The 18,136-nt window shown below is 34.1% G+C and overlaps 1 protein-coding gene across 5 annotated transcripts in view; it reads left to right on the plus strand.

Moving 5' to 3' along the window:
- The window catches only part of LOC106072988 (aromatic-L-amino-acid decarboxylase-like), a 62,007-nt gene extending 44,792 nt beyond the window's left edge, over positions 1 to 17,215 (plus strand). For all 5 annotated transcript variants that reach the window (XM_056042436.1, XM_056042435.1, XM_056042434.1 and 2 more), the window contains exons 6-13: positions 851 to 994; positions 4,772 to 4,838; positions 4,935 to 5,029; positions 5,605 to 5,672; positions 7,496 to 7,589; positions 11,018 to 11,116; positions 12,396 to 12,497; positions 12,734 to 17,215. In XM_056042436.1, coding sequence (XP_055898411.1) covers positions 851 to 994; positions 4,772 to 4,838; positions 4,935 to 5,029; positions 5,605 to 5,672; positions 7,496 to 7,589; positions 11,018 to 11,116; positions 12,396 to 12,497; positions 12,734 to 12,922 — 858 coding nt within the window. In that variant the 3' untranslated portion in view covers positions 12,923 to 17,215. The remainder of the gene's footprint in view (positions 1 to 850; positions 995 to 4,771; positions 4,839 to 4,934; positions 5,030 to 5,604; positions 5,673 to 7,495; positions 7,590 to 11,017; positions 11,117 to 12,395; positions 12,498 to 12,733) is intronic.
- The last annotated feature ends 921 nt before the right edge of the window (positions 17,216 to 18,136 follow it).

The following is an 18,136-nucleotide window of genomic DNA, read 5'->3' on the forward strand; positions in this document are numbered from 1 at the left end:
CTAAATGTTTTAATGTCTTATTGGGATTGATACCAATGCCTGCATCTGAATGATTGCAAGGCCTATGGGAATCCCCACTCAATGCCCTTAGGAGGTTCCTAATTGTCTGTCATTTCCCCAGCCTGGTTGCTACACCCGATTGTTACAGCCGATTGCTGTTCCAGATGGCTATGGTTGCTGTACCTGAAACATATTGCTGTAACTGGTACCTACCTATGTAAGATCTCCACTCAAAGCTAGAAACCACAGCTGAGAGGTCCACCCCTCTACAACTTAGTCTGCAGCACCAACCCTCTCTACTGCTAAACAGGCAGCGGCCTCACCACAGAGCCAGCTTGCCTACAGCATAGAGAATATCCCGAGCCGACGTCCTTAGACAGAGCCGGATGACTCATCCTTCTGAGTGCCATTCCTATGACAGTCAGAAGACGACCCCCGGGCTAGCAGCTAAGGATATAAGGGATATAAGTAGTCAGACATAGGAACATTCTTCCATTCACGCCTAAAGTAGCAAGCCATGATGAGCAATTATGTTAGATATTAACACCTTCATTTCACTTTCTGAATATAGTATTTTACCATTTATCTATTGTAAACTTAAAATCATTAAATCATTTTATTTTATGCATTTAATTCACTGGTCTGTTCTTACTGTTAGTCGCGGTGTGCCTGTTCAAAATCTTGTATATCTTATCAGGATAAATTAATAAAGTTTCCCCTAGACTTTAATAAACAAGCCACAAATTAACTAATTAAACATCTCGTCACAGTAGACTCTTTTAAGATGACTGATGAAAAACGAATTGTTCTTTACTAATGCAACTCTATATTGTCTATTTGTTGGTTTCAGTCTCACTCCTCTGTAGAACGTGCAGGTCTGATTGGCTTAGTACAAATGAGAACCCTTCCAACAGATGACAGGGGCTCATTGAGAATTGATATACTAGAAGAAACTATAGCACAAGATCAACAGAAAGGATTAATTCCTTTTTTTGTAAGATGCATTGTCCTTAGTCTGCAAAATTTTTTTCAGCCATAGGTTTAGTGAATATTGTTTTAATTTTTTGTTTTGCTTTTTATAACACAAATTATATATTTGAATCAAAGTTACTAACATATAATAGAACTATATTTTGGGTAGCAATTTTCAGTTGGTAATTATACATCTTATTCTACACTATTTTTTCTTTCAACCTGAAGTGTGTTAATTAGCTTTTGTGTCCTAAATGTAGAAAATAAAAAAAAAAGTTTAGTTATTCTGTTTGTGATAAATTGGCTATTACATTACATACAAACACCTTGCTAAGCTACATTATAACTGTTGATGTGTGTTTTATATAGGTTGCACCAATCAGTGTTTGGGAGTAACATCCCTTGTAACTGTTGTTGTCAACCAATATGGCGCTCGATTAAACAGCTGATTTCATGTCTTATAAGTTATATCCAGAGTCTTGTTATTATTCGTTCATAATAATCAACATGGTGGCAGTGGGATTTAGATTTATATCAGGGATATAACAAAACAAAAAGAATTACTTGGTAACATTCACAGTTGTAGAGAACCACTATCAATGCTTATTAGGCCGTAAAACATGCCAAAGTTTAAGTCTGATCACATTAAATGAAGATAGATTCATATCACAAGTAAACACAATGGATTGTCATCTGGGAGATTTAGGTGAAACATCATTAACTGTCAATGAGAACATAGCTCCGGTGGTATCACCTTGTCGTAATATACCAATTGCATTTCAAAAGAAAGTGGAAGCAGAAATAGAGACATTAGTAAAAAGGAAAATATTAATTCCTGTAAATGAACCAACAGATTGGGTCATCCAGATGGCTGTGGTTCAAAAGCCAAATGGGGATTTAAGGATCTGCATTGACCCAAGACATCTAAACACTGCTTTAAAAAGAGAACATTTTAAGTTACCAACTTTGGAAGCTGTAATGCCACAGTTCCTAAATGCTAAAATATTTTCTAAATTAGACGTAAAGGAGGCTTACTAGCATGTACGTCTAGATGAAAAGTCTAGTCTACTAACAACCATGATCACACCATATGGGCAGTACAGATGGTCAAGACTTCCTTTTGGACTAAGTGTAAGTGGAGAAATATTCCAGAAGAAGTTAACAGAAGCATTGTTAGGATTAGAAGGATGCATTAATGTGGCTGATGATATCATGATTGTGGGATGTGGTCAGTCCAAAGAAGAAGCAGAAAAAGATCACTCTGACAAACTGAAGAGATTAAGAGAGGGATGCAAAGAGAAATGCATTAAATTAAATGAAACAAAAACAGTAGAGAAACAAGACCAGATAAGTTTCATGGCACACTGCATTAGTGTGCAAGGCATAAAGCCTGACATTTTAAACAATCTAGCCGAAGTGTCTCAACCATTAAGAGAACTAACAAAGAAAGATTGCAATTTTAGATGGACTGAAAAATGTGAAGAGGCATTCAACAAGATAAAAACAATGATTACAAATACTCCAGTCCTTATATTCTACAACCCTGACAAGAAACTTGTGGACAGTAGTCAACATGGACTTGGAGCTGTACTAATGCAAGAAGGACAACCAATAGAATTTGCCTCTAGAAAAACGGAGGGCTCAGATTGAAAAAGAACTACTTGCGGTAGTTTTTGGACAAGAAAGATTTAATCAATATACATTTGTAAGACATGTAATAATAATAAATGATCATAAGCCACTTGCAAACATCTTAAGGAAACCTCTAAACCAGGCTCCAAGAAGATTACAAAACTTGATGTTGAGGAGCAATCATTATGATTTCTCATTTCAGTGGGTAGAAGGAAACAGTTTACACATTGCTGACACATTATCATGACTGTGCAATCAAGAGGAGAAGCAAGATGAAGTTTTTAACATGTGCCAGACAACAGTTGTGGACATACCGGATCCATTATTAGAAAGAATAAAACAAGAAACAGACTTAGATGACACATTAAGTAAATTATCAAAGCAAATCATGAATGGATGGCCTCAAAGAAAACAAGATTTAGACAACAGGGTAAAACCATATTTTGATTTTGCTGATACTTTGGGACTTAGTAATGGAGTAATTTTGAAATGAGAAAGGGTAGTCATACCTTTCAGTATGCGTCAAGAAATGAAGAAAAACCTGCACACAGCACACATCGCATATGATGGAATGATGAGGAGGGCCCAACAGACGATGTTCTGGCCAGGCATGGCTGATGAAATAAAGTAGATGGCAGAGACATACACTGCTTGTCAAGAAAGAAAACCTATGAATCAGAGAGAAACACTTATACAACATGATGAGGAAATGTACCATGGGAAAACGTTGGAGCTGACCTGATGGAAGTGGAGGGAAGACAGTATCTAATTACTGTTGATTATTACTCTAATTTTATTGAGTATGATTATCTTTCAACAACAACATCACAAGATGTGATTAGAAAATTGAAAGGACAATTTGCTCGTTTTGGTGCTCCAAAAATGTTAATAACAGATGGCGGTCCACAATTTAGTTCAAATGATTTTTGAGATTCACAAGGCGATGGAACATCAATCACATCAGATCAGATCCTGGTTATCCAAGAACAAATGGTAAGGCGGAAGCTGTTGTAAAGATAATGAAGAATTTAATACTGAAAACTAAACATATTGGTGATGATCCATATGAAGCTTTACTGGAACTCAGAAATACACCTCGGCAATGTACTGGTTTGAAATGTGTCTCAAAAGAAGTCCTCGGACATTGATTCCCAGCACTTCAAAGTGTTTAAGTGAACATGTTGTAGCTGAGAAGAAAGAGAATTACAAACGACAGGTAAAAAGACAATATGATAAGCAAGCTTGGGATCTACCAAAACTCCATCCAGGGCAAACTATTTATTACCAAAACCCAGGTCAAATAGGATGGTATCCTGGAATAATCAGGGAACAACCATCTCCAAGATCTTATAAGATCAAGGGAGATAATGGAGGATTCTACATACGCAACAGATATCATATTAGGCCAAGGAAAACTATTTTGAAAGACACTGATGTCTATGATGGGAAAGTCTTGGATGATGATGATGATAATGAGGGGCCAGATTTTTCTGATAACTGTTCTCAACATGCAGCACAGTCTGCAGTAGTTTCTCATGTACCAGACAATAATTGTGATAGAAATATGCCCGCAAGAACTAGCACTCGAGAAACAAATAGACCTGTGTGGCATAGGGATTATGATATGTACTAAGAATTTTTATGACAATATTAATATGCATGTTGAAATATTTATTCTATATGTGTCACACTCTCAATTGAAATTTATTTTTATTTTTAGTTGTTATAATATTTATAAAATAAGATGAGTTATTAATGTTTGTTATTTTAATTGCAAATATTTCTGATATGTATTTTGTTTGCTATAGAAAGGGAAGGATGTTGATGTGTGTTTTATAATAATAATAATAATAATAATAATAATAATCTTTATTATCCGTAAGGAAATTTGTCTTACAATTTGTGCATTACACCAAACAAAAAACATTATAACTATAAGAAACCAAAGTGTACATTCACACCAGACTCACTCATAATTTACATGTGACAAAGTTTATACCAGAGTCTTGTTATTATTCGTTCATACTAATCAACAATAACTAGCTAATAAATACTGTGGATAGAGATCTTAAATTAGCTACAACATATATATTTTGATATATTAATTTTGACATTGTATTTTTATTTTATAATTTCCTTACACTTGTCCATGTGTTTTATTCGGCAGCTGTGTGCAACTATAGGTACTACATCTACTTGTTCATTTGACAATCTCTCAGAGATAGGACCAATATGTGAGTTGCAGATACAAATTTTATGCTGTAAAGATGTTAACCAAATAGAATACACTATTAACTGTTTAGTTAATTATTATTGATATTAATCACCAGGCAATCATCATGACATCTGGCTTCATGTGGATGCTGCCTATGCTGGCAGTGCCTGTATATGTCCTGAATTTAGATATTTGCTAGATGGCATAGAGGTAACGCATCACTTTTGAACATAAGGTCTTGAAGTTTAGTAAAGTACCTATCATGCACATTGTTCAATAGACCAGGAAAGATAAAAGGTCAAAGGTCAAGACTGTAACCGTTTCTTATGTAAACAAATACACAAGCCTGCAGAAAAAATATTCCGAAGAATGTTCAAAGAAAGGGTCAAGAATCATTGTAGTTTCTAGAATGACTATGAAAGAGCAAAATATCATAAGTTCATTGGATGTTCATTGTAGTTCTCAATTTGTTTTTGGTTTCTGTTAATCACATCCTATTATCAGTAAGGCTACCCTATTGTATTATACAGTTTATTTTCAGTGTTATTTCATCGATGGGCTGGTATTCATTTTCTTTAAAGGCATAAATCTCCCACTTAAGATTGAAATAATGGGGAAATGTGTAGAATCAAACACCATAAATAAACAGTTCATCAGTGAGCTAGGGCTTTTTTTCTTAAACCAAATTCATTTGCAACATTGTGAAAAACAGTTTCCTAAAGCACTGAGAAGGTCTTAATGGTTGTATTGGTCATGAATTGTCTTCACATTATGTGTCTCCCCAGCATGCTATGTCTTTCAACTTCAATCCTCACAAGTGGTTACAAGTAACATTTGATTGTTCTGCTATGTGGTTAGTACCAAGTTTTATGCATGTTTTTGTGTTGGGTACCAGTATACAACTAAATGTGGCTATTTATAGTGAAGAATGATTGATTTAAATTATATTTATGGCATAAAATTAGCATAAATTAAAATACAAACCTACACCAATTTAGTATATGGAACAAGGAATGTTTTAATTTTTTATGTCTTTCTGAGTATTTTATTAGGTTTTGTTTTTGTATTTGAAGATAATGGTTCAGTGTTTTATGTATAATTGCTACTTTACTTTTGAGTCTTCTGTCCTGAAGGCTTTCTAAATTTAGTGATTTTACTGAAGGTGCTACTCTAATCTAATGTGAATATTCATTTCAAACAAAAATGCATATTCTGATATTGACCTTACTAAGGTTAAATAGCATTTTAGTTTTATGTTCCTGTTCTTTTAATATGCATGTGAGACGTGGAAGTCATCTGTCAAAATTGAGAAAAGACTAAATGTGGCTCAACAGAGATGGCTGAGACGGATTTTGGGAGTCAGTTACACAGACCGGATCTCAAACAAGGAAATCCTATGCCAAACTGGGAGTCGAACACTTAGTGAGGTTGTGACTGAGCGTCGCATGAGGTTTGCGGGACATGTTCTATGTCAAAATGAATTATGCACACCAAGAGTTGCGATAACATGGAAGCCAAAATGAGGAAAGCGCAAACAGGGACGTCCTCGTATTACTTGGTGACACACCTTCATGGAGGACCTCAGAACAGTGGACACCAGGTGGGAGGAGGCTTCAGACATTGCCAGTGACAGATCTTTATGGAGACAGCTTGCCGCCCAATGCGCCGAATGGCGCGGGAGAACCTAAGTCTAAGTCCTAAGTCTAAGTTCTTTTAATAAACCGTAATGCTTTGTTTGATTTCTTAATATTTCATCAATCTGGTGGTTCCATGATAAATTTTCATATTTTGAGCTTTTAGTCCGTGTGACTGGTTTACCATGAATAAAAAAGTAATTTGTATTTGTTTTAGTTTTTTTGATACTCTTAATAATTGCCATTTTTCTGGGTGGAAAGATGTGCCTTCCTTGTCAGTTCACCAGATGCACCCCACAGTTTGAAAAACAGATTTAGCTAATCAACAAATAGATTTCTCTAAAGCATTTGAAACTTCGACATCTTAGCCTATTAAAAGATAGAGAGAAAACTGTAATCATAAATAATTTTAAATCAACATAGAAACTGTAAACACCAGTTTACTAAGCACACTAGTGTTCTTCATTTATATAAATAACCAATGTAATTGCATTAACCTGGAACAAATGCTAGACTATTTGCAGAAAAAAAATGGTGAAATGAAAATCAAATAAAAAGTGCCAATTATTAAAAGTGATAAAAAAATACCAAGTTATTTATCTTTCATGAAAAAAAATCCAACTATTAAGGTACCATGTCATTCCTACATTCATTCAATATCAGCATAAGCGTGTTCCTAAAATGTGTACAAATCTGAGAAGAACATCAAGCTATTTAGTCTTTGCTTTATTCATGTAAAAAAAAATAGCACTAAACCATACTAAACCTACAAATATGAAAAACATCTCTATAAAATATTCAGAAAGACAAGAATAAAAATACATTTCTTGTTCCACTATGCTAGGATGAACTCATGTCAAAACATTTTATATCCTAATGGGTGTTGAGGTTGGAATGGATTGCATGAATCAGTAAGGAACAAATAGTATAGCTGAATAAAAAAAAATGAACACATAGTTAACCATAGGACCTAATAGTCTCCCTTTCTTATGAAGTGACTATAATTTATTAGATGTTATTATGTTATCTCTCTTATGTCTAGGATAAAAGATAGAGACTTAGTTAGTGGAGCTTTTGAAATGAATCCTGTTTACTTAAAACATGAGAACCAAGGCCATGCAATGCCTGATTACAGGGTGAGTAGAAGCACTATCAACTACTTTCTTTCTGCCATTATGAAGCACAAAATAGTCAAGTTGGGCAAAAACATTTGATTGGGAAGCACCTGACACAAACAATAAAATGTAAAATAAAATAGAAAAAAGAAACATGAGCCAAGATATGAATGATAATTCCTGCTAAAGAAAAAGTTTTGAAAAATTAACTAGATAAATATAGAGAACTGTAATTGAGATATAAAATATCTGAAAAAAAAAATCACAAGTTTACATGAAGCTTTCAACAAATTCATATTGAGCCAATTTTGTTTTAGTCAAAATGAAAATAGATCTGATTAACTTATATCACCTTCTTCTACTTGACTTCACCTGTCTGATAAACATATATCACCTTCTCCTACTTGACTTCACCTGTCTGATAAACATATATCACCTTCTCCTACTTGACTTTATCTGTCTGATAAACGTATATCACCTTCTCCTACTTGACATCACCTGTCTGATAAACATATATCACCTTCTCCTACTTGACTTTACCTGTCTGATAAACATATATCACCTTCTCCTACTTGACATCACCGGTCTGATAAACATATATCACCTTCTCCTACTTGACATCACCTGTCTGATAAACATATATTACTTTCTTCTACTTGACATCACCTGTCTGATAAACATATATCACATTCTCCTACTTGACTTCACCTGTCTGATAAACATATATCACCTTCTCCTACTTGACTTCACCTGTCTGATAAACATATATCACCTTCTTCTACTTGGCATCACCTGTCTGATAAAAATATATCACCTTCTCCTACTTGACATCACCTGTCTGATAAACATATATCACCTTCTCCTACTTGACTTCACCTGTCTGATAAACATATATCACCTTCTCCTACTTGACTTCACCGGTCTGATAAACATATATCACCTTCTCCTACTTGACATCACCTGTCTGATAAACATATATTACCTTCTTCTACTTGACATCACCTGTCTGATAAACATATATCACATTCTCCTACTTGACTTCACCTGTCTGATAAACATATATCACCTTCTCCTACTTGACTTCACCTGTCTGATAAACATATATCACCTTCTCCTACTTGACTTCACCTGTCTGATAAACATATATCACCTTCTTCTACTTGGCATCACCTGTCTGATAAAAATATATCACCTTCTCCTACTTGACATCACCTGTCTGATAAACATATATCACCTTCTCCTACTTGACTTCACCTGTCTGATAAACATATATCACATTCTCCTACTTGACTTCACCTGTCTGATAAACATATATCACCTTCTCCTACTTGACTTCACCTGTCTGATAAACATATATCACCTTCTTCTACTTGACATCACCTGTCTGATAAACATATATCACCTTCTCCTACTTCACTTCACCTGTCTGATAAACATATATCACCTTCTCCTACTTGACTTCACCTGTCTGATAAACATATATCACATTCTCCTACTTGACTTCACCTGTCTGATAAACATATATCACCTTCTCCTACTTGACTTTATCTGTCTGATAAACGTATATCACCTTCTCCTACTTGACATCACCTGTCTGATAAACATATATCACCTTCTCCTTCTTGACATCACCTGTCTGATAAACATATATCACCTTCTTCTACTTGACATCACCTGTCTGATAAACATATATCACCTTCTCCTACTTCACTTCACCTGTCTGATAAACATATATCACCTTCTCCTACTTGACTTCACCTGTCTGATAAACATATATCACATTCTCCTACTTGACTTCACCTGTCTGATAAACATATATCACCTTCTCCTACTTGACTTTACCTGTCTGATAAACATATATCACCTTCTCCTACTTGACATCACCGGTCTGATAAACATATATCACCTTCTCTTACTTGACATCACCTGTCTGATAAACATATATTACCTTCTTCTACTTGACATCACCTGTCTGATAAACATATATCACATTCTTCTTCTTGACTTCACCTGTCTGATAAACATATATCACCTTCTCCTACTTGACTTCACCTGTCTGATAAACATATATCACCTTCTTCTACTTGGCATCACCTGTCTGATAAAAATATATCACCTTCTCCTACTTGACATCACCTGTCTGATAAACATATATCACCTTCTCCTACTTGACTTCACCTGTCTGATAAACATATATCACCTTCTCCTACTTGACTTCACCTGTCTGATAAACATATATCACCTTCTCCTTCTTGACATCACCTGTCTGATAAACATATATCACCTTCTCCTACTTGACTTCACCTGTCTGATAAACATATATCACCTTCTCCTACTTGACTTCACCTGTCTGATAAACATATATCACATTCTCCTACTTGACTTCACCTGTCTGATAAACATATATCACCTTCTCCTACTTGACTTCACCTGTCTGATAAACATATATCACCTTCTCCTTCTTGACTTCACCTGTCTGATAAACATATATCACCTTCTCCTACTTGACATCACCTGTCTGATAAACATATATCACCTTCTCCTACTTGACTTCACCTGTCTGATAAACATATATCACCTTCTCCTACTTGACTTCACCTGTCTGATAAACATATATCACCTTCTTCTACTTGACTTCACCTGTCTGATAAACATATATCACCTTCTCCTTCTTGACTTCACCTGTCTGATAAACATATATCACCTTCTCCTACTTGACATCACCTGTCTGATAAACATATATCACCTTCTCCTACTTGACTTCACCTGTCTGATAAACATATATCACCTTCTCCTACTTGACTTCACCTGTCTGATAAACATATATCACCTTCTTCTACTTGACTTCACCTGTCTGATAAACATATATCACCTTCTTCTACTTGACTTCACCTGTCTGATAAACATATATCACCTTCTTCTACTTGACTTCACCTGTCTGATAAACATATATCACCTTCTTCTACTTGACTTCACCTGTCTGATAAAATTATATGACCTTCACCTATCTGACATCACTTGCTCCTCTAGCTCTCAAAGTAAACTTTACTTAGACTGACATAAAACTACATTGCTTGAATAGATTTAAACATTAAATGGTTAAGGGGGTCAACCGGTCTTGAAATAGTCGATTAGGGACAAAAATATCGATTTTTTAAAAACTGGACATTTTGATAGAAAAATATGTCTACAATCACTTGGTATACTTCAAATTATTAAAATTTTGCATTTTAATACTTAAAAACATGTTTTAATACCATGGGGTTATCTAAATTTGTTGAAAAAATTTAAAAATTCAACTAATTTCAACACATAAGTCCTATTTACGACTGTATCATATTAGAAATTAATTTGACCCAAGTAATGAATTAATGACTTGATTTAGGATTTTTATAATTGAAGGTTAAAATTATCCTTTGAATTTGAGGCTTATTTTTCTCTCCCTCCAGCACTGGCAAATTCCACTCGGCAGAAGATTCAGGTCTTTGAAACTTTGGTTTGTGCTCAGATCCTATGGAGTCAGTGGTTTACAGAAACAAATTAGAAAAGTCAGTAGTAAGAGCAAGATAGAATAATACTTTAGAATGACACTATCATTTTTAGAGGAGCTCTATAGTTGAATTTGTTCGTTTACATTGACTCTTACCTAATTGTATTTATTTTTTGGTTTTACAATGAAAAGTAAATGTGACCCTAATGTCATTTTTGTTATAAACAAGGTTACAAAGACAGTTTGTGTGGAGACACAAACTCAAAATCGGCCCCTGAAGTGGTCCATCCAAAAGGTAAAAAGGCAGGTTTCAATATTTTCAGAAAGAACATCAGAAAGAAATACTATCAAAGACAAATGACAGAGAAGTTAGATGTGAACATAGCCTAACTAATGTATTATAATGAATATATAATTGCTCTAATTGTTTTGTAAAGGGACAATCTCTTATTTCTCAAGAGAAAAAAAATTTCCTTAAAAACAAATTCCTTTAGTTTAGTGTTCTATCGCCGCTGTTGAGGAGCACTGCAGTTCATGCGATAATATGAGAAACGACTTATTAATTGTTGTTTAAATTATGTCCAACTTATATGCATACTAGATAGATTTTTCTCTTGAAAAAAAAAGTAAACATCTTTTTTTTTGTAAATGTAGTAGTTAGTATAACGTAACAGAACTTACTTAACTTAGCAATACAAATCTAAAACCTATTGCAAAAATATGTAAAAAATTTCCTACTAAGGAGCCTCTCGTGTTTGTTACTATTAATAGTGAATAGTTGTAAATGTGGTGTATTTTTATGAAAAAACTGCTTGCATAAGTGATTTAAAAAATTAGATTTTTCGTTTTAAGAAAAGAAAAAAGTAGCTGTTGCATTAGAACTTTACATTGGTCTAAAATATTATGATGTCAGATTTTCACTATCTTTTCTTGTTTACGAGATCTAAATGGGACAGACGGATGGACAGACATTCCTTACAAAACTAATGGCGTCTTTTCCCATTCCGGGGGCTGCTAATAAACTTGAAAACAATATCATTTAGCTTAGTAGTTTCTTTGTTTATGAAATCAACTTTTATGGTACATGGACAAATATAAGAGCATTTGGAACAAAAGTGTTTCTGATAGCTCATTTTTGTATGGATTTTATTATACCCAGTACTTTACTTGATTGCCAATAAATCTTTATTTTATAGAAACTTTTAACACTTGACAGATACAGATGTCTTTATATAAACACGTCTGTGAGCAACACTTATTTATCTGTAAAACATTTCATCTCTCTATGTAAGCTCTAATATTTCTTGTTGACCAAATCTCTCATCAATTTCTTTCAGGACGTCCAACTAGCTCACCAGTTTGAGGCTCTCGTTCGAGATGATCCAAAATTTGAAATTGTTAGAGAAGTGACTTTAGGACTAGTGTGCTTCAGACTTAAGGTAATTTTTTATCAGTATTTAATTAGAAGTGCAAATTATTCTCATGGCTAGCTCCTGGCATTTGAACACGTTCTGAAAGAAAAACTTCTTATTCACGGGAGTTACAGCATAGTTCTTAAAGTTCTAGCATTATACAGCTTCAAATTGTATTTTTATAGCTTTGAGTGTAATAGAATATGAAATAGAATAAAATAGAATAAAATAAATTTTGCTATCTTTCTGTCCAATCTTCACAGGCATCTAATGAAGCTAATGAGATGTTACTCAAGAAAATTAATGATGATCATCGCATCCATCTAGTGCCATCAAAGATTAAGGACAAATTCTTTCTTCGTTTTGCAGTGTGTGCCACCTCAACCCAACCCTCTGATGTAGGATTTGCATGGTCTGTTATACAGGAGCTGACACATAGTCTTATTCAGTAGAACATTTTCTGTAGTGCTGGTTTTTTTTTTGTTGAAAAACATTTTGTACACACACACATTGTTACTAGATCAACCAACAATTCTATACACATTGTTACTAGATCAACCAACAATTCTACACACATTGTTACTAGATCAACCAACAATTCTATACACATTGTTACTAGATCAACCAACAATTCTATACACATTGTTACTAGATCAACCAACAATTCTACACACATTGTTACCAGATCAACCAAAAATTCTACACGCATTGTTACTATATCAACCAACAATTCTATACACATTGTTAATAGATCAACTAACAATTCTGTGTTATCCAAGTATTATGCAAAAACTAGATATTTGTTTTCTAAGTTGCTTTAGTCAAAATGAATGTTTTTTATATTTTAGCTTCTAGAATGAAACCAGTGCTACATTTGTTAAGAACAAACCTTATAGGAAAAATCCTACAAGAATTTCCTCTTTTTTTGAACTATGAAATTCAACTGTTAAAACAAATTTGAACTTAATATTTTCAGTCCAAACTGAAAACACCTTAACTTCACACGGCACTTAGACAGAGCTCATTAATTCATCTTCACCAGTCCCTTTGTAGCACTATTGGGGCACCACATCTGTGGACTGGCTCTTTCAATTTCTTTTCTTTTGACAGGATTAGTTGATATTTTTCATTGACAATGTTCTCCATTATTATTATTATTATTATTATTACAAAAAATTCAAGATAATATTGTAGAACATGTAAGAGCTTTATTTTCACAGCTACATGCTCAGGTTATACAAATAATGAGAACATTAGACACTAGGACTTTTTTCTGAAAGAGGAAAAGTGCATTTTCCTTTGTTACCTTCATGATGATGCAGCATTTTGTTTCTATATTTAAAACACTAAGTTCTTAGAACTTTTAATGCAAAGATAGACTTTTATTTCTAACTTTTTTTTTACTTAGATTCCATCTCCCTTAGATATGTCTAGACTGTGCCCATTTCAGTAGACATCTGTTCTACATTAATAGACATGATGTATAAAACCAGTGACTTGGCAGAGTTTAGGTCATTAGTTAATATGTATGACTAAATGCATGAGGCATAGGACGTAATCATCTTCTTTTTTGAAGTCATCATCATCATCAAACTCCATTTGAGTGAGGGCTTGAGAGGCTCAAATCCTCTCTTGCAAAAGCCCTGGACAGAAACCCTGCTGTCTTGCGTAGTGCATAAATGTCAAGAATTTTTGGTTTCCCAGTCCTGTCGAGACGAAGATCAGCAAGTCTGGGGCAGTCAAACAGAATATGAGGCATGGCTTGCTCTTCTTCCCCGCAGCAGGGAAATTCGGCCATAGCTGTGAGAAATATGACCCAACAGGACAATGGCCTGTCCTGCACTGTGCTATAATAGCTTGCTCAGGCCTGGACAGCCTCCACCACGAAGAAGTGCGGTCAGGGCACCTCATGCGCTCCCACTCCACGGGCTTTTTGGGACTTGTCCCAGCACTCAAACCACTTTTCCATTTCTGTTTTTTTTAAATTATAGCCAGAGCATGATGAAAACTTACAGCCTGTTCAGTGGGTGGAATTTGCCCTCCCTGGTGGGCCAAGGAGTCTGCAATAGTGTCTTTTTTTAAGTAACGTCTGCATCATAAAATAAGATAAGAAGAAGATCACTAAGTCTAATTACAATATAAATTGTTTTTTGAATAGCTATCTGTTATTCCTCTTTAGGGTGTAGCTTTTACCTATTAGTTTAATTAAAAAAAATTTTAGTCTTGGAGTCTTGACATTCTTTATCAAACACATTATATTTTAAGACATTTTCTTGAACTTTTTTTTAAAATTAAAATTATGTGCTAGCAGATATACACATGATAGCCAACATTTGTTTGAATAAAGTCAAAGACAACACAATGGATCTAAACAGTGTCTACATTTGAGTGAAGTGATGGAGATGAGAACTCAACATTTCAGTTGATGATCTAAGGAATATTCATGCACATTGTCATCCACATTGGTCAGGGGGTGTTGATTTCTATAAATAACATTTACCTGTACATACTTACAGTACAGACACCTTACAATTTGCTTTCTATATTAGATTGTCTAATCAACTGATTCCCCCCCCCCCCCCATCTATTAGAGCTTACATTAATACCTTTTTTTTGTTTGAATGTGAGTACAAAATGTCTATTATTAGATCTGATTTTCTTTTATCATTACACAATGACCTGAAGCTTTTATGTACAAAACAATTTTTACTCAAGTTTTTATTCTGTCATTATTGTATTTTGATGTTGCTATGACTTGTACAAATCATTCGAATCACTTCATGTCCAAATCTTCAAGTCTAAAGTTTAAGGAGCTGTGGTGGCTGAGTGGTAAAGCATTTGATTTCTGAACTGAAGGATCCTGGGATTCTTAATTTAGGGATCTTTGGGGGTGCCTCTGACTCCAATCAGCTCTAATGGGTACCTTACATTAGTTGTGGAAAGTAAAGGAGGTTGGTCTTTGTAATGGCCACATGACACCATTGGGGCTACAGAAACAGAGGATTATCCGCCCTAGAAGTCACAAGGTCTGAAAACAAAAATTAGCTTACTACCTATTAAAAAATGCATCTTTTTTTTTGTTTGCCACTGCACATGGAGACTAGGGAGCTGAAATTGTAGGCTAATTACTTTGACCAATGTTTCTCAAACTTTTACATGTGCCTCCCCCCCTTTTCCCCAAGAATTTAATTAAAGCACAATATTTTGGGCTTTCTTCACATATCTATTTACAATATGTTTGGAATCCTTTTACATAATAGATGTTCATTAGAGCTAGTCTTTTTTCTTTCAAAGCTAATGTTTCATAGATCATTTGTAAAGTCTTTTATAAATGTTCTTTCTGGAGTTAATAGTTGAGTGGAAGCAAGTCTCCCCCCCCCTCTCCCACCAGGGTCCAGGGCAGAGCCCCAGTGCCAAATATTTATCTAGATTCTAAGCTTCAGAAATTCATTCTCCTGGAGTCAATAACACACTTCTATTGTAAGAAGAACAAAGATTAAATAACGTTACTGTAAGAAGTTGTGTGATGGGATGATATTGAAATGTTTCCCTGCATTGAAGAAGTGAAAATCCATTCTACTGGTACGTTATAAAAAAACAAGGGACATGAGATACATATAGTGAATGTACGTCTGTTATAGAATCTTGTTTTAAGTACACCTATAAATTTTTTGTTGTCATGCAAAAATTTTATTAGAACAAATTCCACTTTTCTAGTCAAGTAAAATTGCCTTAGCAAAGATGCAGTAAGACCTCTTAACAAAAAAAAAAAAAAGTCAATCTTGTTGCAAATGAAAATGGTAGACATTATATGGAGTTTCTGCTTAGAAGATGAAAGATGTTCCTTAATTCAATTCATTTAACTTTTGATACATAGGGAATAATCTTCACTTGGTTTGTATTCATTGACAACTACAATGAAAATATTTTGTTGTCCCTTCAAAAATACATTTGACCTCTTCACTTTGAATAATTAGAGCCCAAAGACTTTAGAGACTTCCTTGGTTGTGAGTTTTTTTTAATATTTGTGTCCCATATACACTTACAAATTTATTTTTTTCCTTAAAATAAAACTAGAATTGTCTATTTCAATTTTTTTTCAAATAAAAGTATTTCTATTGAAAAAAGAGAGAAAGTATTTTTGCACATCATTTTTTTATTTACACAAAACTGGAGCTGAGTACGGAATGAAACACCATGAAATTTGGACATTTGTTTGTTGTCATCAAGAAACTAGAATACATTGAATGACCAAATAGTACATAGAAAACTGATCAAAACAAATAGACAAGAAAATGATTTACACATGATGCAAAAAAAACAACAACATTGCTTGAAAACAACAGCCAACTATTTCAACCCATTTGATGAGATCATCAAACATGGGAGATCACTCAGAGCAAAAATATTTCACTTCTAACAGTTGACTAGGAAATAAACACATAAAAAAAAAACTTTACACAAAAAATAAAAATAAATTAAGATCTTTGGTAAAACCAGTGTATTGTACACAGAGATTTGGTGTGTACATATATTTGATAAAACAAAAGTTAAAATTGATAGTGTAGAATTTTGTTTAGTTTAAAATAAAATGACATGTCCAAAAAATAAGTCTGTTAACTTGAATGAATATTCTAATTGTTTTTGTACTATTTTGAATGTCCAATTAGTTAAGAATTTAAACTGAAAACTAAAACACAAAAATCACAACCATGTAAGAAACAGGGATAACAAAAAAAAAACAACATATTCCTGCCAAGTACTGTAGGTATTGACAAGTACTGTAGGGTACTGACAATTAGGACTTGTGCTGTCACTCAAGTCTACACAATCATTATCATAAGTCTAAGATTGCATCATAGCTAGCTGTCACTTAAGTTCTTATCTGTTACTAATTAACCAAATAATTGTATTTGAAGTGAAATTTGTTTCAACCAGCTGGTCCTACACTGAACAATATTTTGTACATATTTTTGTTTCATTTCAAAGTGAGATACTGTTGTTCTTTTCAACTTGATAGTCTAGTGCTTATCTCAATGAATAATTCACTTGGTTACAAAAGCTAAGAACTAATGAGTGGAAACTGAAGTATCATTTTCAGAGTAGATGAAACAGCCAAATGATAGATGTCAAGAAGTTTCTGATCTTTGGTAGCATTCCAAAGAAATAGTGAGAAACTAGTTGACCAAGTGTCTGAATACTGGATGAAAACTTTCATTCAACAGAACCTCTACATCTGTACAAGTGATCCAAAGGAAATGATATTTTATTATGACTTGACTTAATGTGATTCACATATACAACATAAACCATAATAAGTAATCAAAGAAATTGAATAACCAAAGAAACATTAAGAGAAGAACATGACAAGCAATTGATCATGTGACTTTGTAGATCCAGGAGCATTGAAGACTTCACTGAAAACGTGATGTCCATAAAAGTAGACATACAGCTACTCAAACCTGTACATACACAGGAAGTAGTTCATCATGAGGTCTACTTTCTTCTCCAGCTAGTGCCTAAACGGATTTCACAACCAGACAGGTGACTTAATACAGCCACACAGGTGACTTAATACAGCCAGACAGGTGACTTAATACAGCCACACAGGTGACTTAATACAGCCACACAGGTGACTTAATAGCTCAGCCTAGTGAAGACATTGA

This window comes from Biomphalaria glabrata, chromosome 9 (genome assembly GCF_947242115.1).
Source record: "Biomphalaria glabrata chromosome 9, xgBioGlab47.1, whole genome shotgun sequence".
In the NCBI taxonomy this organism is placed as follows: domain Eukaryota; kingdom Metazoa; phylum Mollusca; class Gastropoda; family Planorbidae; genus Biomphalaria; species Biomphalaria glabrata.